This window comes from Pelodiscus sinensis, chromosome 7 (assembly GCF_052426305.1).
Source record: "Pelodiscus sinensis isolate ZL-2025 chromosome 7, ASM5242630v1, whole genome shotgun sequence".
In the NCBI taxonomy this organism is placed as follows: domain Eukaryota; kingdom Metazoa; phylum Chordata; order Testudines; family Trionychidae; genus Pelodiscus; species Pelodiscus sinensis.
In genome coordinates, this window is record NC_143058.1 from 810504 (window position 1) to 828382 (window position 17879).

General features: G+C 73.5%; 1 protein-coding gene across 2 annotated transcripts; it reads right to left on the bottom strand.

Annotated features, from left to right (window-relative positions):
• Window positions 1-2180: 2180 nt before the first annotated feature.
• Window positions 2181-17250, bottom strand: TMEM198 (transmembrane protein 198). Of its 2 annotated transcripts, none has more exons than XM_089779584.1 (5): window positions 17165-17250; window positions 10018-10263; window positions 5007-5582; window positions 3810-4000; window positions 2181-3616 (listed from the first exon to the last, which is right to left on the bottom strand). In XM_089779584.1, the coding sequence occupies exons 2-5, from the start codon at window positions 10178-10180 to the stop codon at window positions 3470-3472; spliced, it is 1077 nt and encodes a 358-aa protein (XP_089635710.1). In that variant the 5' UTR covers window positions 10181-10263; window positions 17165-17250; the 3' UTR covers window positions 2181-3469. The 2 variants fall into 2 exon arrangements, with proteins under 2 accessions (XP_089635710.1, XP_089635709.1); XM_089779583.1 differs by lacking the exon at window positions 17165-17250 and adding an exon at window positions 11864-12053.
• Between the last annotated feature and the right edge of the window lie 629 nt (window positions 17251-17879).

Consider the following 17879-nt stretch of genomic DNA (forward strand, 5'->3'; position numbering starts at 1 on the left):
GAGCCCCCCAATCACCCGGCGGTGCCCGGCCCCCTGAGCCCCCCAATCACCCGGCGGTGCCCGGCCCCCTGAGCCCCCCAATCACCCGGCGCTGCCCAGCCCCCTGAGCCCCCCAATCACCCGGCGGTGCCCAGCCCCCCTGAGCCCCCCAATCACCCGGCGGTGCCCAGCCCCCTGAGCCCCCCAATCACCCGGCGGTGCCCAGCCCCCTGAGCCCCCCAATCACCCGGCGGTGCCCAGCCCCCTGAGCCCCCCAATCACCCGGCGGTGCCCAGCCCCCTGAGCCCCCCAATCACCCGGCGGTGCCCAGCCCCCCTGAGCCCCCCAATCACCCGGCGGTGCCCAGCCCCCTGAGCCCCCCAATCACCCGGCGGTGCCCAGCCCCCCTGAGCCCCCCAATCACCTGGCGGTGCCCAGCCCCCTGAGCCCCCCAATCACCCGGCGGTACCCAGCCCCCTGAGCCCCCCAATCACCCGGCGGTGCCCAGCCCCTTGAGCCCCCCAATCACCCGGCGGTGCCCAGCCCCTTGAGCCCCCCAATCACCCGGCGGTGCCCAGCCCCCTGAGCCCCCCAATCACCCGGCGGTGCCCAGCCCCCCTGAGCCCCCCAATCACCCGGCGGTGCCCAGCCCTGAGCCCCCCAATCACCCGGCGGTGCCCGGCCCCCTGAGCCCCCCAATCACCTGGCGGTGCCCGGCCCCCTGAGCCCCCCAATCACCTGGCGGTGCCCAGCCCCCTGAGCCCCCCAATCACCCGGCGGTGCCCAGCCCCTTGAGCCCCCCAATCACCTGGCGGTGCCCAGCCCCCTGAGCCCCCCAATCACCCGGCGGTGCCCAGCCCCCTGAGCCCCCCAATCACCTGGCGGTGCCCAGCCCCCTGAGCCCCCCAATCACCCGGCGGTGCCCAGCCCTGAGCCCCCCAATCACCCGGCGGTGCCCGGCCCCCTGAGCCCCCCAATCACCTGGCGGTGCCCGGCCCCCTGAGCCCCCCAATCACCCGGCGGTGCCCGGCCCCCTGAGCCCCCCCAATCACCTGGCGGTGCCCAGCCCCCTGAGCCCCCCAATCACCCGGCGGTGCCCGGCCCCCTGAGCCCCCCAATCACCCGGCGCTGCCCAGCCCCCTGAGCCCCCCCAATCACCCGGCGGTGCCCAGCCCCGAGCCCCCCAATCACCCGGCGCTGCCCAGCCCCCTGAGCCCCCCAATCACCCGGCGGTGCCCAGCCCCCTGAGCCCCCCAATCACCCGGCGGTGCCCAGCCCCCCTGAGCCCCCCAATCACCTGGCGGTGCCCAGCCCTGAGCCCCCCCAATCACCCGGCGGTGCCCGGCCCCCTGAGCCCCCCAATCACCTGGCGGTGCCCGGCCCCCTGAGCCCCCCAATCACCTGGCGGTGCCCAGCCCCCTGAGCCCCCCCAATCACCCGGCGGTGCCCAGCCCCTTGAGCCCCCCAATCACCCGGCGGTGCCCAGCCCCTTGAGCCCCCCAATCACCCGGCGGTGCCCAGCCCCCTGAGCCCCCCAATCACCCGGCGGTGCCCAGCCCCCCTGAGCCCCCCAATCACCTGGCGGTGCCCAGCCCCTGAGCCCCCCAATCACCCGGCGGTGCCCGGCCCCCCTGAGCCCCCCAATCACCTGGCGGTGCCCGGCCCCCTGAGCCCCCCAATCACCCGGCGGTGCCCAGCCCCTTGAGCCCCCCAATCACCCGGCGGTGCCCGGCCCCCTGAGCCCCCCAATCACCCGGCGGTGCCCGGCCCCCTGAGCCCCCCAATCACCCGGCGGTGCCCAGCCCCCTGAGCCCCCCAATCACCTGGCGGTGCCCGGCCCCCTGAGCCCCCCAATCACCTGGCGGTGCCCGGCCCCCTGAGCCCCCCAATCACCCGGCGGTGCCCAGCCCCCTGAGCCCCCCAATCACCCGGCGGTGCCCTCTCTGCAGCAGTGCCAGTGCATAGAACCCCAGTCACCTGGCACCCCCCCACCTGCACATCCCCGCCCCCTTCGCTGCACATGGGCGCCATGCGGCCACCCTCGCCCATCAGCGCTGGACAATCCCGGCTCTTGGGGGGGTCTGAGGCCCCCCGCTGCAGGCCCCGGCGCTCAGAGCTGGCCATGTGCAGCTGGGGAAGCTGCGCCCGGCCGAGCAGAGGGGCGCTGGCTGCGCCCGGCCCGCAGGTCACGGAGGCGCGGCTCCAAAAGGCTCTTTACTGCGCGGCCGCGGCCGGGCCGCCTTTGGCACATTTACAAAAGGGGGAAGGAAAAGGGGGACCCGGCGCAGGGCCTGGGAAACATGCAGCATCCCAGGGCTAGTCGGGGACCCCGGAGATCGGCTGGGGGGCGGGGCAGCAGCTCCTGCCCCCAGGGGGCATTCGGGGCATGCTAGGGGCGGCGCTGACGGGAGAGGCGCACGGAGGGGAGCCGCCAGGCAGCCCCATCGCCCAGCATCAATGTACCACGGTGCCGCCTGAGTCCCGCCGGCCCCCGTGCCAGGCAGCCCGGGCAGAACAGCGCCCGGGAGGGGTCCCCCTTCGGCCCCTATCCCTGAGCTAGCCAGAGCCCCGCGCCCTGAGGGAGAGGCCTTGGCTTCATTCCTGCGCCCCTCGGGCCGCACCCGCCGCAGGCCGGCCGGGGGCCTCCTGTTCTCTGCCAGCAGAAAGGGAAGCCAGGGAGCGCAGGCCCGGGGGGCGGGGGGGCTCTGGGGGCAAGGCAGCCAGGCAGCTGATAGAGGGAGGGGCCTGTGGGAGAAAGCAGGCCAGTCCCAGGTACGCAGGGGCCCTTGGTTCATTCGCCCTGCCACGGACTGGGCGTGGGGCGCTCAGCCTGCTCCAGCACCCGGGCGGCGCCGGGCAGAGCCCTGGGCATGCTCCGGCCCAAATGTCCCCTGCAGCCTCCCTTGCATCTGTGTCCGAGGGCCCTCCTGGGCCCGGGGCCGGTCCGCGCTGGTCCGGGTGCTGGGCCCGGGGCCCTGGCGGGCCGGGTGCTGGTCCGGGTGCTGGGGCCGGGTGCTGGTCCGGGTGCTGGGCCCGGGGCCCTGGCGGGCCGGGTGCTGGTCCGGGTGCTGGGCAGGTGGGGTCCTGGCGGGCCGGGTGCTGGTCCGGGTGCTGGGCCCGGGGCCCTGGCGGGCCGGGTGCTGGTCCGGGTGCTGGGCAGGTGGGGTCCTGGCGGGCCGGGTGCTGGGCCGGGTGCTGGGCCCGGGGCCCTGGCGGGCCGGGTGCTGGTCCGGGTGCTGGGCCCGGGGCCCTGGCGGGCCGGGTGCTGGTCCGGGTGCTGGGCCCGGGGCCCTGGCGGGCCGGGTGCTGGTCCGGGTGCTGGGCCCGGGAGGGCCGGGTGCTGGTCCGGGTGATGGGCCCGGGGCCCTGGCGGGCCGGGTGCTGGTCCGGGTGCTGGGCCCGGGGCCCTGGCGGGCCGGGTGCTGCTCCGGGTGCTGGGCCCGGGGCCCTGGCGGGCCGGGTGCTGGTGTGGCTGGAGGCAGGGGCTGGCCTACACCCGGAGCGCTGGCCCGGAGCCCATGGTCAGGGGCACGGTGGAGCCGCAGTCATAGTCCAGCTCCACCCGGGCGCGGGTGCTCGTGATGAGGCTGCTCAGCGACGGGCCCGTCTGCCGCTCCCGGAAGCTCTGGATGTAGCTCTGCGGAGAGAGGGAGGGAGATGAGGCCCCTGCCCCCCCCCCCCCGCCGGGTCCGCCTCGGCCAGGGCCGGCTCGCTGCCTGCTGCAGTACGGCCCTTCCCCGGCAGGGGGCGCCGCAGGGGCGGGCGCGTCAATCCCCTGGCGCAGGCTGCTGGCCCCGGCCCAGGGACCCCCCAGCGCCGCCCGCACTCACGGGGGAGAGCACGTCGCCGTCGAAGCGCCGCACGGGGGTGGGCTTGCGCCGGTAGCTGGGCTCGGGGGCGGGGGCCTTGTGTGGGGGGGCAGGGCGGTGAGGCGGCCGCCGCTTCCTCCTCTTCTCCTTGCGCTGCTCCCGCTGCCTGATCCGCATCAGCTGCACCCGCCGCTGCCGCCGGCTGATCACCACTGCGGGCAAGAGAGAGGGGCATGAGGGGTCTGCCCCCCCGGCCCCCTCTGCCCCCCCAGCGCCCCCCCCGGCCCCCCCCGGCACCCGGCCCTGCACCCGCCGCTGCCGCCGGCTGATCACCACTGCGGGCAAGAGAGAGGGGCATGAGGGGTCTGCCCCCCCCGGCCCCCTCTGCCCCCCCAGCGCCCCCCCCGGCCCCCCCCGGCACCCGGCCCTGCACCCGCCGCTGCCGCCGGCTGATCACCACTGCGGGCAAGAGAGAGGGGCATGAGGGGTCTGCCCCCCCGGCCCCCTCTGCCCCCCCAGCCCCCCCCCGGCCCCCGGCCCTGCACCCGCCGCTGCTGCCGGCTGATCACTGCGGGCAAGAGAGAGGGGCATGAGGGGTCTGCCCCCCGCCCCCCCGCGTCCCCCCCCGGCACCCGGCCCTGCACCCGCTGCTGCCGCCGGCTGATCACTGCGGGCAAGAGAGAGGGGCATGAGGGGTCTGCCCCCCGCCCCCCCCCCAGCGCCCCCCCCGGCACCCGGCCCTGCACCCGCCGCTGCCGCCGGCTGATCACCACTGCGGGCAAGAGAGAGGGGCATGAGGGGTCTGCCCCCCGCCCCCCCCCCAGCGCCCCCCCCCGGCACCCGGCCCTGCACCCGCCGCTGCCGCCGGCTGATCACCACTGCGGGCAAGAGAGAGGGGCATGAGGGGTCTGCTCCCCCAGCGCCCTCCCTGCCCCCCAGCGCCCCCCCCCGTCCCCCAGCGCCCAGCCCTGCACTCACCACTGCTGCCGGCTGATCACTGGGGGCAAGAGAGAGGGGCATGAGGGGTCTGCCCCCCCCGGCACCCGGACTTGCACCCCACATTGTCCCTCTAATCCTTCCCATCCCTGTGCACCAGCACGGTGGGGGCGCGCGACCCATCACCTCCGTATTGCTGCACATGGATCATGTCACTCTCCCACGACTCCCCAGGGGCTCCCGAGGCCCCGTCAGTGAGAGCCGCTGCCCCGCCCGCCTCACCTTCGGTGTGCGAGTAGCCCTCGGCCGTGACCTTCCACTGCACCAGCGCGCCCAGCAGGGCGAGCACGGGCCACACGCCCAGGATGACCCAGCTGTACCAGCAGAGGGGCCGGGCGGGCGCCACCTTGACGCGCTCGTAGACGTACTGCACCAGCAGCAGCAGCTCGATGAAGTAGTCGGCGGTGACGGTCATGATGGCGCTGCCGAAGACGGCCGTGGAGAGCGTGGTGAAGAGCTTCTGCCACTGCAGGGTGAGCACGGCGCCCAGCATGCCCACGCCCAGCAGCAGCCCGATGGGCACCCACACCGTGGGCGGGTGGTAGAACTGCTCCATGGCCACCAGCGCCGCCAGCGCCAGCAGCAGCCCCAGCAGCAGCCCCACCATGAAGAGCCCGACGCTGCGCACCAGCATGGTGACCAGCCCGCACAGCACGCCGATGCCCAGCCCGATGCCCACCGAGGCCTCCACGCTCAGCTGCGTGTCCAGCACCCGCTCCTTGTAGCACAGCATGAAGATGATGATGGAGCCGAACATCAGCCCGGTCAGGAACATGACGGCCTTGAAGCAGCGGTAGCCTGGGAGGAGACGGGGTCATAGCCAAGGGGGCTGGAGGCAGCACAGGCGGGCAGGGGGCTGCGGCTGGGGGCCTGGCACCAGGGAGACCCGGACTGTGGCTCTTGAGCCTGGGACACCCGCTGGGGACCCACCCAGGCTCTCTGGGCGGCACCAGGCCGGGAGCCAAGCTCTGGGCTCCGCACCGTGCTGAGACAGCGACCTGTCGGCCGAACGAATCCCCACTCCCGGGGCCCCTTGGTGCCTGAGCTGGGCCTGGGCCTAGGCTGAGCGCTGGCCTGGCCCTGCCCCCTGTGACGTGGGGGGAGGGGAGCTGCGCTGGGCTGTGCCCCGGTGTCCCCACCTGGCTGCGCTGGGCTGTGCCATTCCCCCTCACTCCCCCCACGTGCATTGGCCCAGCCGGGGCAGGGAACAAGGCTCTTCCCGGGGGAGACGCCACCTGGCTGGGGGCAGGGCCTGGGCTGGGCAGTCGTAGTGTGGGGAAGCACGGAGGAAGGAGACTAAACCCCAGTGTGGGGGTGCAGGGGCCTGTGAGCCCGCCCCCCAAGGGAACAGGGGCTGTCGGCCTGGCCTAGGCCCTTGTCAAACCTGCGCTGGGCTGCATCTCGGAGAAGCCATAAACCACCATCCCTGCGGCCCGGCGGAGTCCCCGCTGCGGACGGGGTGCAGGGTCGGGGGTTCCCAACGCGCCGTCACCCCCCCAGCCTCAGCCCCGTCTGGCTGGTCTCCCCAGCAGTGGGGAGGCAGGGACCCGGCTTGCTCTCCGGCATGGGCGGGCACAGGACAGTGCGCCCACGTGGGCCAAGCAGCCACGCCCGTCGGCAGGGCTCTGGGGCCACGCGCAAGGGACTGGCACCCCGGGATTGGGCTGCTTGCCAGCTGCCAGCACTTGGTGGCCGAGGCTGCCGACTTGCACGGTTCACGGGTCTGACGCTGGGGGGGCCCGCCGAGCGTTGGGAGCCTCTGGCAGGGCCTGTCCGGCGAAGCAGGAGCCGCCCGGCTGCAGGGAATGGAGCGTGGGCAGTGCCACGCCACATGGGAGCAGCTTTCCTGGGACCACTCCGCCAAGCACGGTGCCCCCGCACAACCCCCGCCGCGTGCACAGGCGGCTGTATGGTGCCACGGCCCGGGGTGGCGCAGGAACAGGCGGAGTAGCACTGCCCCCAGGCGGGTTTGCCCCAGTGCGGGAGGGGCCGGGGAGGCGCGGGAGCAGGCAGAGCAGCGCTGCCCCAGGCGGGTTTGCCCCAGTGCGGGCGGAGCCGGGGAGGCGTGGGAGCAGGCAGAGCAGCGCTGCCCCCGGGCGGGTTTGCCCCAGTGCGGGCGGGGCCGGGGAGGCGCGGGAGCAGGCAGAGCAGCGCTGCCCCCGGGCGGGTTTGCCCCAGTGCGGGCGGGGCCGGGGAGGCGCGGGAGCAGGCAGAGCAGCGCTGCCCCCGGGCGGGTTTGCCCCAGTGCGGGCGGGGCCGGGGAGGCGCGGGAGCAGGCAGAGCAGCGCTGCCCCCGGGCGGGTTTGCCCCAGTGCGGGCGGGGCCGGGGAGGCGCGGGAGCAGGCAGAGCAGCACTGCCCCCAGGCGGGTTTGCCCCAGTGCGGGCGGGGCCGGGGAGGCGCGGGAGCAGGCAGAGCAGCGCTGCCCCCGGGCGGGTTTGCCCCAGTGCGGGCGGGGCCGGGGAGGCGCGGGAGCAGGCAGAGCAGCGCTGCCCCAGGCGGGTTTGCCCCAGTGCGGGCGGGGCCGGGGAGGCGCGGGAGCAGGCAGAGCAGCGCTGCCCCCGGGCGGGTTTGCCCCAGTGCGGGCGGGGCCGGGGAGGCGCGGGAGCAGGCAGAGCAGCGCTGCCCCCGGGCGGGTTTGCCCCAGTGTGGGTGGGGCCGGGGAGGCGCGGGAGCAGGCAGAGCAGCGCTGCCCCAGGCGGGTTTGCCCCAGTGCGGGCGGGGCCGGGGAGGCGCGGGAGCAGGCAGAGCAGCGCTGCCCCCGGGTGGGTTTGCCCCAGTGCGGGCGGGGCCGGGGAGGCGCGGGAGCAGGCAGAGCAGCGCTGCCTCGGGCGGGGCCAGGGCCAGGGCGGTGCGGGAGCGCACAACGCACCGCGCACCTCGCGTTGCGCGCTGTGCGCTGTGCGATGCACGCTGCGCGAGGCGCGCTGTGCGAGGTGCGTTGTGCGCTGTGCGAGGTGTGCTGTGCGAGGTGCGTTGTGCGCTGTGCGAGGTGCGCTGTGCGCTGTGCGAGGTGTGCTGTGCGTTGTGCGTTGTGCGATGCGCGCTGTGCGCTGTGTGTTGTGCGAGGTGCGTTGTGCGCTGTGCGAGGTGCGCTGTGCGCTGTGCGAGGTGTGCTGTGCGTTGTGCGCTGTGCGATGTGCGTTGTGCGCTGTGTGTTGTGCGAGGTGCGTTGTGCGCTGTGCGCTGTGCGTTGTGCGCTGTGCGATGCGCGATGCGCGATGTGCGATGCGCGCTGTGCGTTGTGCGCTGTGCGAGGTGCGTTGTGCGCTGTGCGTTGTGCGTTGTGCGCTGTGCGCTGTGCGCTGTGCGATGCGCGATGTGCGCTGTGCGTTGTGCGCTGTGCGTTGTGCGCTGTGCGAGGTGCGTTGTGCGCTGTGCGTTGTGCGCTGTGCGATGCGCGTTGTGCGCTGTGCGAGGTGCGTTGTGCGAGGTGCGCTGTGCGAGGTGCGTTGTGCGAGGTGCGCTGTGCGCTGTGCGCTGTGCGAGGTGTGTTGTGCGCTGTGCGAGGTGCGAGGTGCGCTGTGCGAGGTGCGCTGTGCGAGGTGCGTTGTGCGCTGTGCGATGCGCGCTGTGCGCTGTGCGTTGTGCGCTGTGCGAGGTGCGTTGTGCGCTGTGCGTTGTGCGCTGTGCGCGGTGCGTTGTGCGCTGTGCGAGGTGCGTTGTGCGTTGTGCGAGGTGCGTTGTGCGCTGTGCGTTGTGCGCTGTGCGTTGTGCGCTGTGCGAGGTGCGCTGTGCGCTGTGCGCTGTGTGTTGTGCGAGGTGCGTTGTGCGCTGTGCGAGGTGCGTTGTGCGCTGTGCGTTGTGCGCTGTGCGATGTGCGTTGTGCGCTGTGCGTTGTGCGCTGTGCGTTGTGCGCTGTGCGAGGTGCGCTGTGCGCTGTGTGTTGTGCGAGGTGCGTTGTGCGCTGTGCGATGTGCGTTGTGCGCTGTGTGTTGTGCGAGGTGCGATGTGCGATGTGCGCTGTGCGATGCGCGCTGTGCGTTGTGCGCTGTGCGTTGTGCGCTGTGCGTTGTGCGCTGCGCGTTGTGCGCTGTGCGAGGTGCGCTGCGCAATGGCCGGTGCTTTCTGAATTTCCGGCTGGGCACCGGACAGAAGCCTGGCGGGGGCGGGGGAGGGACTGGGCGGTGGGAGCCTGTGGTCGTGTGCAAAGGCCAGGCGGGGTGGGGGCAGTGGCGCCAGCCCCACCTCCTGCCCCCCCTTCCTCCTGGCCAGCCCCACAGCCCCCGACTCCCCCCGCCAGCCCTGCCTCCCTTCCCCCTGGCTGGTCCCTCCTCCCCCGCCGCCACGATCAAGTGTGGCTGGTATTTGGGGGGTCTACCCGGTAACCCTAGCTCCGTCACAGGAGCTGCCCAGGCGCCCAGGAGCCAGGCCCAGCCATTAGTTCCCGCTGGCCTCCGGGCTGACCCCCAGCGTGTCTGCAGCTCGCCGGCCCCTCTCCTGGCAGCCAGCCGGCCCTGGCCCCTGCCCTGCCGCGGCTCCTTTCGGCTTCTCCCCCAGTGGATGCTGCTGCTGGGCTGCCCTCCCTTCTAAGGTCACCCGCAGGCTCCGCCGCTCTCCGGCTGCAGCTTCCTCCGCAAAGGGTCTCTGGGCTGAACGCAGCCTGCAACTGCTCTGTGACCCGCAGACTCTCATCCCCTTTGCGGGGGCGGGGCTCTGATCACTGGCCCCTCCCATGTTCCCATGCGTGTGCAGAATAAACATTGTTGCACCAAGGCATGTGCGGCTGTGCACCACCAATAGAAACACCTGCTGTGGATGCTCTACTAATCACTGGGCGGCCCCTGAATCTCTCCTGGCGGCTGCCCACGAGCTCGGCTTGCCAGGCGCACTGGCGCTGATCCAAAGCTTAACTGAGCCGATCGCGTGGCACCGAGCCAGGCCGCGCGGCTGTAGCACCGGCTGAGAGCGCCGAGCAGGGAACACTGCTCAGCCGGGACTGGTGTCGCCGCGGTCGAGCAGCGAGCAGGCCGGACGGCCAGAAGTCGCTGGGAGACCCCTCAGACGCCCCATCCCTGTGCCCTGCCAGGGAGCGGTTCCGAGTGGTTCACGCAGCCGGCCACACGGCGCGGGCGTGGCTTGCCTGGCTCAGATCTCCCTCGGGCGGGAGGGGGCCTGGGAAGGGGAGGACCCGGGCCTGTGGCTAGCAGCCTGCCCGGGAGCAGGGCCTCTGAGCCGGCTGGCCGCCCCCTTACCCCGCCCCCCGCCCGGCACACGGCCGGGGCTGCGCTCACCGAAGAAGCAGTAGATGATCCCGAAGAGGCAGCACATGGTGCACACGACCGAGGGCACCACCTGGTACCGGCGCTCAGGCTCCTGCTCGCAGCTGGGCCCCCACTCCTGCCCCGGGTCGTGCGGCAGCAGCTTGAAGCGCAGCGTCTGCATGGTGGCCGCCATGGCTCCCGGCGATCCCGGGGGGTCAGACGCCCCCGGGGCTCCCCGCTCCCCGCAGGCCGGGCTGCATCAGGAGCCCCCTGCAGCTGGCGAGAGGAGAGCCATGGGGGAAGGGTGAGCTAAGGGCCCCTGCAGCATGGCGAGGGAGGGGCTCAGCCGCCGCCCGCCCCCCCAGACAGCCGGGGGACCCTGGGATGGCCCCGGCAGGCAGGGAGCCAGCCGGAGAGGCCCTAGGATGGGCACCCAGGGGACACTTCCTGGTAGGGACCCAGCCCAGGGCTCCCAGCAATGGCACCCTAACCCCTCCGCCCCCCCCCCCCCCGTGCCCAGGCAGGGGCCCTGGAAGGCAGACTGCCCGATGGAGCTAAGGGCTGACACCCCTGGCATCTGGAGGAGGGCACTGGTCCGTGCAGTGTCTGCGGGGGGGGGGGTGCAGATCGGCTCCCCTGCCATCTGGGGGGGCACGGAGCAGCAGGCCCGGTGTCCTTGCAGTGTCTGCGGGGGGGGGCGCAGATCGGCTCCCCTGCCATCTGGGGGGGCACGGAGCAGCAGGCCCGGTGTCCTTGCAGTGTCTGCGGGGGGGGGCGCAGATCGGCTCCCCTGCCGTCTGGGGGGGGGCACGGAGCAGTAGGCCCGGTGTCCTTGCAGTGTCTGCGGGGGGGGGGGGCGCAGATCGGCTCCCCTGCCATCTGGGGGGGCACGGAGCAGCAGGCCCGGTGTCCTTGCAGTGTCTGCGGGGGGGGGGGGCGCAGATCGGCTCCCCTGCCGTCTGGGGGGGGGCACGGAGCAGTAGGCCCGGTGTCCTTGCAGTGTCTGCGGGGGGGGGGGCGCAGATCGGCTCCCCTGCCGTCTGGGGGGGGGCACGGAGCAGTAGGCCCGGTGTCCTTGCAGTGTCTGCGGGGGGGGGCGCAGATCGGCTCCCCTGCCGTCTGGGGGGGGCACAGAGCAGCAGGCCCGGTGTCCTTGCAGTGTCTGCGGGGGGGGGGGCGCAGATCGGCTCCCCTGCCGTCTGGGGGGGGCACGGAGCAGCAGGCCCGGTGTCCTTGCAGTGTCTGCGGGGGGGGGGGGGCGCAGATCGGCTCCCCTGCCGTCTGGGGGGGGCACGGAGCAGCAGGCCCGGTGTCCTTGCAGTGTCTGCGGGGGGGGGGCGCAGATCGGCTCCCCTGCCGTCTGGGGGGGGCACAGAGCAGCAGGCCCGGTGTCCTTGCAGTGTCTGCGGGGGGGGGCGCAGATCGGCTCCCCTGCCGTCTGGGGGGGGCACGGAGCAGCAGGCCCGGTGTCCTTGCAGTGTCTGCGGGGGGGGGCGCAGATCGGCTCCCCTGCCGTCTGGGGGGGCACGGAGCAGCAGGCCCGGTGTCCTTGCAGTGTCTGCGGGGGGGGGGGGGGCGCAGATCGGCTCCCCTGCCGTCTGGGCATGTCTGGGCCAGGTTCTGGGTTGCCAGCTGGCTGGGGGTGAGGGGCGCCAGGGGGTGGCGGGTGGGGGGGCAGAGCGCTGGGGGGGGGGGCTGCACTGGGGACACGCAGCATGGTTGCGGGTGCAGCACTCGGGGGGGGGGCTGGGCAGCTGTGGCAGGGCCCCTGGGCACCCCCCCCCCCGCTCGCACCCGAATGGCCCCCGGCTGCAGGGCCCTGTCGCCCCAGGGGGAGCTCCCCTGCCCACCCGCTGCCGCCCCATTGGCCACTCACTGTTGCTAGGCAGCCAAGGCGCTTGTGGATTGGCTGCAGGGAAATTAGCCGTCTGCTGCCTCCTCTGCTACAGCCTCTCCCTCCATCCATCCAATGGGGCGCTGCCCCCCGGCCCCCGGCCCCCATCCTCCCAGCCCTGCCCCCTGGTCCCCCGGCCCCCATCCTCCCAGCCCTGCCCTCTGGTCCCCCATCCTCTTCCCAGCCCTGCCCCCCAGCCCTCCGGCCTCCATCCTCCTCCCAGCCCTGCCCCCTGGTCCCCCGGCCCCCATCCTCCCAGCCCTGCCCCCTGGTCCCCCGGCCCCCATCCTCCCAGCCCTGCCCTCTGGTCCCCCGGCCCCCATCCTCCTCCCAGCCCTGCCCTCTGGTCCCCCATCCTCTTCCCAGCCCTGCCCCCTGGTCCCCCATCCTCCTCCCAGCCCTGCCCCCTGGTCCCCATCCTCCTCCCAGCCCGGCCCCCCGGCCCCCATCCTCCTCCCAGCCCTGCCCCCTGGTCCCCCATCCTCCTCCCAGCCCTGCCCCCTGGTCCCCCATCCTCCTCCCAGCCCTGCCCCCTGGTCCCCCATCCTCCTCCCAGCCCTGCCCCCTGGTCCCCATCCTCCTCCGAGCCCTGCCCCCTGGTCCCCCATCCTCCTCCCAGCCCTGCCCCCTGGTCCCCCATCCTCCTCCCAGCCCTGCCCCCTGGTCCCCATCCTCCTCCGAGCCCTGCCCCCTGGTCCCCATCCTCCTCCCAGCCCTGCCCCCTGGTCCCCCATCCTCCTCCCAGCCCTGCCTCCTGGTCCCCCATCCTCCTCCCAGCCCGGCCCCCTGGTCCCCATCCTCCTCCCAGCCCTGCCCCCTGGTCCCCCATCCTCCTCCCAGCCCTGCCTCCTGGTCCCCCATCCTCCTCCCAGCCCGGCCCCCTGGTCCCCCATCCTCCTCCCAGCCCTGCCTCCTGGTCCCCATCCTCCTCCCAGCCCGGCCCCCTGGTCCCCATCCTCCTCCCAGCCCTGCCCCCTGGTCCCCCATCCTCCTCCCAGCCCTGCCTCCTGGTCCCCCATCCTCCTCCCAGCCCGGCCCCCTGGTCCCCATCCTCCTCCCAGCCCTGCCCCCTGGTCCCCCATCCTCCTCCCAGCCCTGCCTCCTGGTCCCCCATCCTCCTCCCAGCCCGGCCCCCTGGTCCCCATCCTCCTCCCAGCCCTGCCCCCTGGTCCCCCATCCTCCTCCCAGCCCTGCCTCCTGGTCCCCCATCCTCCTCCCAGCCCGGCCCCCTGGTCCCCCATCCTCCTCCCAGCCCTGCCTCCTGGTCCCCATCCTCCTCCCAGCCCGGCCCCCTGGTCCCCATCCTCCTCCCAGCCCTGCCCCCTGGTCCCCCATCCTCCTCCCAGCCCTGCCTCCTGGTCCCCCATCCTCCTCCCAGCCCTGCCCCCTGGTCCCCATCCTCCTTCCAGCCCGGCCCCCTGGCCCCCATCCTCCTCCCAGCCCTGCCTCCTGGTCCCCCATCCTCCTCCCAGCCCTGCCCTCTGGTCCCCATCCTCCTCCCAGCCCTGCCCCCCGGCCCCCATCCTCCTCCCAGCCCTGCCCCCTGGTCCCCCATCCTCCTCCCAGCGCTGCCTCCTGGTCCCCCATCCTCCTCCCAGCCCTGCCCCCTGGTCCCCCATCCTCCTCCCAGCGCTGCCTCCTGGTCCCCATCCTCCTCCCAGCGCTGCCCTCTGGTCCCCCATCCTCCTCCCAGCGCTGCCCCCTGGTCCCCCATCCTCCTCCCAGCGCTGCCCCCTGGTCCCCATCCTCCTCCCAGCCCGGCCCCCTGGTCCCCATCCTCCTCCCAGCCCGGCCCCCTGGTCCCCCATCCTCCTCCCAGCCCTGCCCTCTGGTCCCCCATCCTCCTCCCAGCCCGGCCCCCTGGCCTGCATCCTCCTCCCAGCCCGGCCCCCTGGCCTGCATCCTCCTCCCAGCCCGGCCCCCTGGTCCCCCATCCTCCTCCCAGCGCTGCCTCCTGGTCCCCATCCTCCTCCCAGCGCTGCCCCCTGGTCCCCATCCTCCTCCCAGCGCTGCCCCCTGGTCCCCCATCCTCCTCCCAGCGCTGCCCCCTGGTCCCCATCCTCCTCCCAGCGCTGCCCCCTGGTCCCCCATCCTCCTCCCAGCCCTGCCTCCTGGTCCCCATCCTCCTCCCAGCCCTGCCCCCTGGTCCCCCATCCTCCTCCCAGCCCTGCCTCCTGGTCCCCATCCTCCTCCCAGCCCGGCCCCCCGGCCCCCATCCTCCTCCCAGCCCTGCCCCCTGGTCCCCATCCTCCTCCCAGCCCTGCCCCCTGGTCCCCCATCCTCCTCCCAGCCCTGCCCTCTGGTCCCCATCCTCCTCCCAGCCCTGCCCCCTGGTCCCCATCCTCCTCCCAGCCCTGCCCCCTGGTCCCCCATCCTCCTCCCAGCCCGGCCCCCTGGTCCCCATCCTCCTCCCAGCCCTGCCCCCTGGTCCCCCATCCTCCTCCCAGCCCTGCCCCCTGGTCCCCCATCCTCCTCCCAGCCCGGCCCCCTGGTCCCCCATCCTCCTCCCAGCCCTGCCCCCTGGTCCCCATCCTCCTCCCAGCCCTGCCTCCTGGTCCCCATCCTCCTCCCAGCCCGGCCCCCTGGTCCCCATCCTCCTCGCAGCCCGGCCCCCTGGTCCCCCATCCTCCTCCCAGCGCTGACCCCCGGCCCCCATCCTCCTCCCAGCCCTGCCCCCCGGTCCCCATCCTCCTCCCAGCCCTGCCCCCTGACCCTTCCCATCCTCCTCCCAGCCCTGCCCCCTGGTCCCCATCCTCCTCCCAGCCCTGCCCCCTGACCCTTCCCATCTTCCTCCCAGCGCTACCGCCCAGCACACCTTGCCCCCATCCTCCTTCCCTCCGGCTCTCTGTCCCCCCCCCAGAGCTGCCCTCTGCCCCCCTCCGACATACCTCCCCGTGCTCCCCTCTGGCTCTCTGTCCCGCCCCCCCCCCCGAGCTGCCTTCTGCCCCCCCTCCAACATCCCTCCCCGTGCTCCCCTCTGGCTCTCTGTCCCCCCCCCCCCAGAGCTGCCTTCTGCCCCCCGGGGTCGGGCTGTTTGCTCCCAGCATCCCAGTGCCCGGCATGCGAAGGGAAGCGTGGGGAGGATGCGGTTGCTAGGATACGGGCTGCCAGCCAGCAGCGGCTCCTGCTCTGTCTGCGCCCCGCGGGCGCGGGGTCTCTGGAGGAGGCCTGGTCCCGCCAGGGGGTCCCAGCTCCAGGACCTGGCACAGGCAGCTCGCTGGGGGCTGGGGCTGGCGTGGGCAGAGGGAGTGGGGGCCCAGCCCAGGGGCACCGGCTGCCCACGGCCCTGCCTGCCCCAGCCCCCGCACCAGGAACCCCCCTCCGTGGGGCAGAGGGGAGCTGGTCCCTGCCCGCAGCCCCCTGTCCTAGGGGCGATGCAGCCCTGCCTGTTCCTGGGGCCACGGGCCTACGCAGAGTGCAACGTCACGGAGAGGTGACCAGGCCCCACGGGCCAGCCTCGCACCAGGCCAGCGAACAGCTGGGATGGGAGCCAGTGTACCCCACGGGCAGCCCCCATCCAACCGCTCCCACCTGGGGCTCAGGCTGAGCTCCCGCTGCCCCCAGACCTTCGAGACGTCCCAGTGCAAGGCGAGAGCCCGCTCCACAGGTCTTTCGCAGGCCTGGCCTGGCGCCCAGGGCCTGACAGAGCCGGCAGCCTCACCAGGCTCCCTGAACCCCCAAAACTCAACGGGCTGTTGAGGTGCCAGTGTAACCAGCAGGCGGATTTGAACCTGGGCCCTCTGGAGCAGGGTATAGGAGCCTCTACCCTCTGAGCTGAAAGCCAGCGGGCTCCCAGCCCCTGCTGGAGAGGTCTCTTGGTCTTTACTTGGTGCTGTGGTCTAGGTACCACTTGCATGGCTCAGAAACCACACTAGGGGTGTGGGTTACACCAGCAAGCCGGTCCCTGCTCCTCCTCCGGCTGGGGGCAGGTGCTGGACCGGGAGCACTGGTGCGGCCCTGTCTGGTGCACACCGCACCGTGGGCCGTGCGAGGGCCTGAGGAGAGTGGCCGCGGGGCTGGTTCTGTTTGCGCCCGTCGCGTGTGCGGCTCGTGCCTGGGCTGGCGGCTCTGAGCGTGGGGCTGGGCGTGGGGCACAGGGCTGGCCCTGGGAGACCCCCTGCCGGTGGTTGGGCCAGGCCCGGGAATGGACGAGCCTGGCTGACCGTGGGCCTAGGGTGGGGCCAAGCCGTGTGGGGTGAGCCCCCCGGGCATGCTCAGAGCAGCAGGGCAGCCCCAGCCGCTGCCTGCCATGACCTGGTGGTGCCCTGGGTGGGAGCGGCTGTTCCCACAGAGCAGTGGCAGGCTCAGCTGGGCGGATCTGTGCTGAGAACTGACGCGTCCCACCCAGGACGGAGGACCCCACCGACAGGCCGGCCCTAGGCTGAGGGAGCCCCGCAGGGTGCTCCCCTCGGCACCCTCCCGCACCACCAGCCCTGCCATGGGAGAGGTGGCGGATTCCTAGGGGGTCAAAGCAGCTGCCTGCAGGGGGAGGGGGGATTGCTGCTCCAGGGCCCAGCCCAGAACTGGTGCCCTGATGCCTGGCAGATCCAGCTCGGAGGGCAGGGCCAAGTCTGCTGGGGGGGGGAAGGGGCGGGGGGGGAGAGGTGACCAGGGGGCTCAGGCAACATCATTACCTGGCTACAGACACAGGCCAGGGGAGGGGCTGCTGGGGGGGTGGGAGGCTGGGCTGGAGGGAGGGGCTGCGAGATGGGGCGGGGGGTGGGGGGGGAAGGGGGGGGGGCAGGCAGAGCCCCCCTGGCTGCAGGGGACACAGACGAGCCGGGCTGGGGGGGGAAGGGGGCCCAGGCCGACTGGCCTGAGGGTCCCTGGCTGGGTTCCAAGCTCCATAGCCCCCCTGCATGACGCTGGCTGGGAGTCGCTCCGGCCGGAGACCATGGTGCTCTAGTCCCGGGGGAGGGGGCTCCCCGAGGGGCTCGCGGCGGAGCAGGGGCTGGGGGTCGGAGGGGCGGGGCCAGGCGAGGGGGCTCCCCGAGGGCCTCGCGGCGGAGCAGGGGCTGGGGGTCGGAGGGGCGGGGCCAGGCGAGGGGGCTCCCCGAGGGGGAGGGGCGGGGCCAGGCGAGGGGGCTCCCCGAGGGGCTCGCGGCGGAGCAGGGGCTGGGGGTCGGAGGGGCGGGGCCAGGCGAGGGGGCTCCCCGAGGGGGAGGGGCTGAGCCCCGAGAGGGCCCCCGGGAAGGGGCCGTGGCTGCAGGGGATGACTGTGGCCGTCACACACGGGTTTGTATTTGAGTCGTGTAACAATTTAAACTTTTCTTTCTTTCTTACCAGTGAGCACTCTGGGTGTGGAGCGAGGTGCAAATCGCCCTGGGACGGGGACTGGTCCTTTGGGACGGGGAGAACCTGTGGGAGGTGGGGGATGGGTTAGAACCTCTCCCTTGTGTGAGCGGGCTGGGGGGGGGGCACTGGGGTGTCTGAGGGGAGGTGGGGGATGGGTTAGAACCTCTCCCTTGTGTGAGGGGGGCTGGGGGGGCACTGGGGTGTCTGAGGGGAGGTGGGGGATGGGTTAGAACCTCTCCCTTGTGTGAGGGGGCTGGGGGGGGCACTGGGGTGTCTGAGGGGAGGTGGGGGATGGGTTAGAACCTCTCCCTTGTGTGAGGGGGCTGGGGGGGGCACTGGGGTGTCTGAGGGGAGGTGGGGGATGGGTTAGAACCTCTCCCTTGTGTGAGGGGGCTGGGGGGGGCACTGGGGTGTCTGAGGGGAGGTGGGGGATGGGTTAGAACCTCTCCCTTGTGTGAGGGGGGCTGGGGGGGCACTGGGGTGTCTGAGGGGAGGTGGGGGATGGGTTAGAACCTCTCCCTTGTGTGAGGGGGGCTGGGGGGGCACTGGGGTGTCTGAGGGGAGGTGGGGGATGGGTTAGAACCTCTCCCTTGTGTGAGCGGGCTGGGGGCGGGCACTGGGGTGTCTGAGGGGAGGTGGGGGATGGGTTAGAACCTCTCCCTTGTGTGAGGGGGCTGGGGGGGGCACTGGGGTGTCTGAGGGG

What these genes read in the sequence shown, in the direction of transcription:
- TMEM198 (XM_089779584.1), bottom strand. Translation starts at nt 10,180, where the DNA reads ATGGCGGCCACCATGCAGACGCTGCGCTTCAAGCTGCTGCCGCACGAC. An exon ending in GGGCTACTCGCACACCGAAG is followed by an intron (nt 4,001 to 5,006) that starts GTGAGGCGGGCG and finishes TCTTGCCCGCAG; the next exon opens with TGGTGATCAGCCGGCGGCAG. An exon ending in ACGGCGACGTGCTCTCCCCC is followed by an intron (nt 3,617 to 3,809) that starts GTGAGTGCGGGC and finishes CTCTCTCCGCAG; the next exon opens with AGCTACATCCAGAGCTTCCG.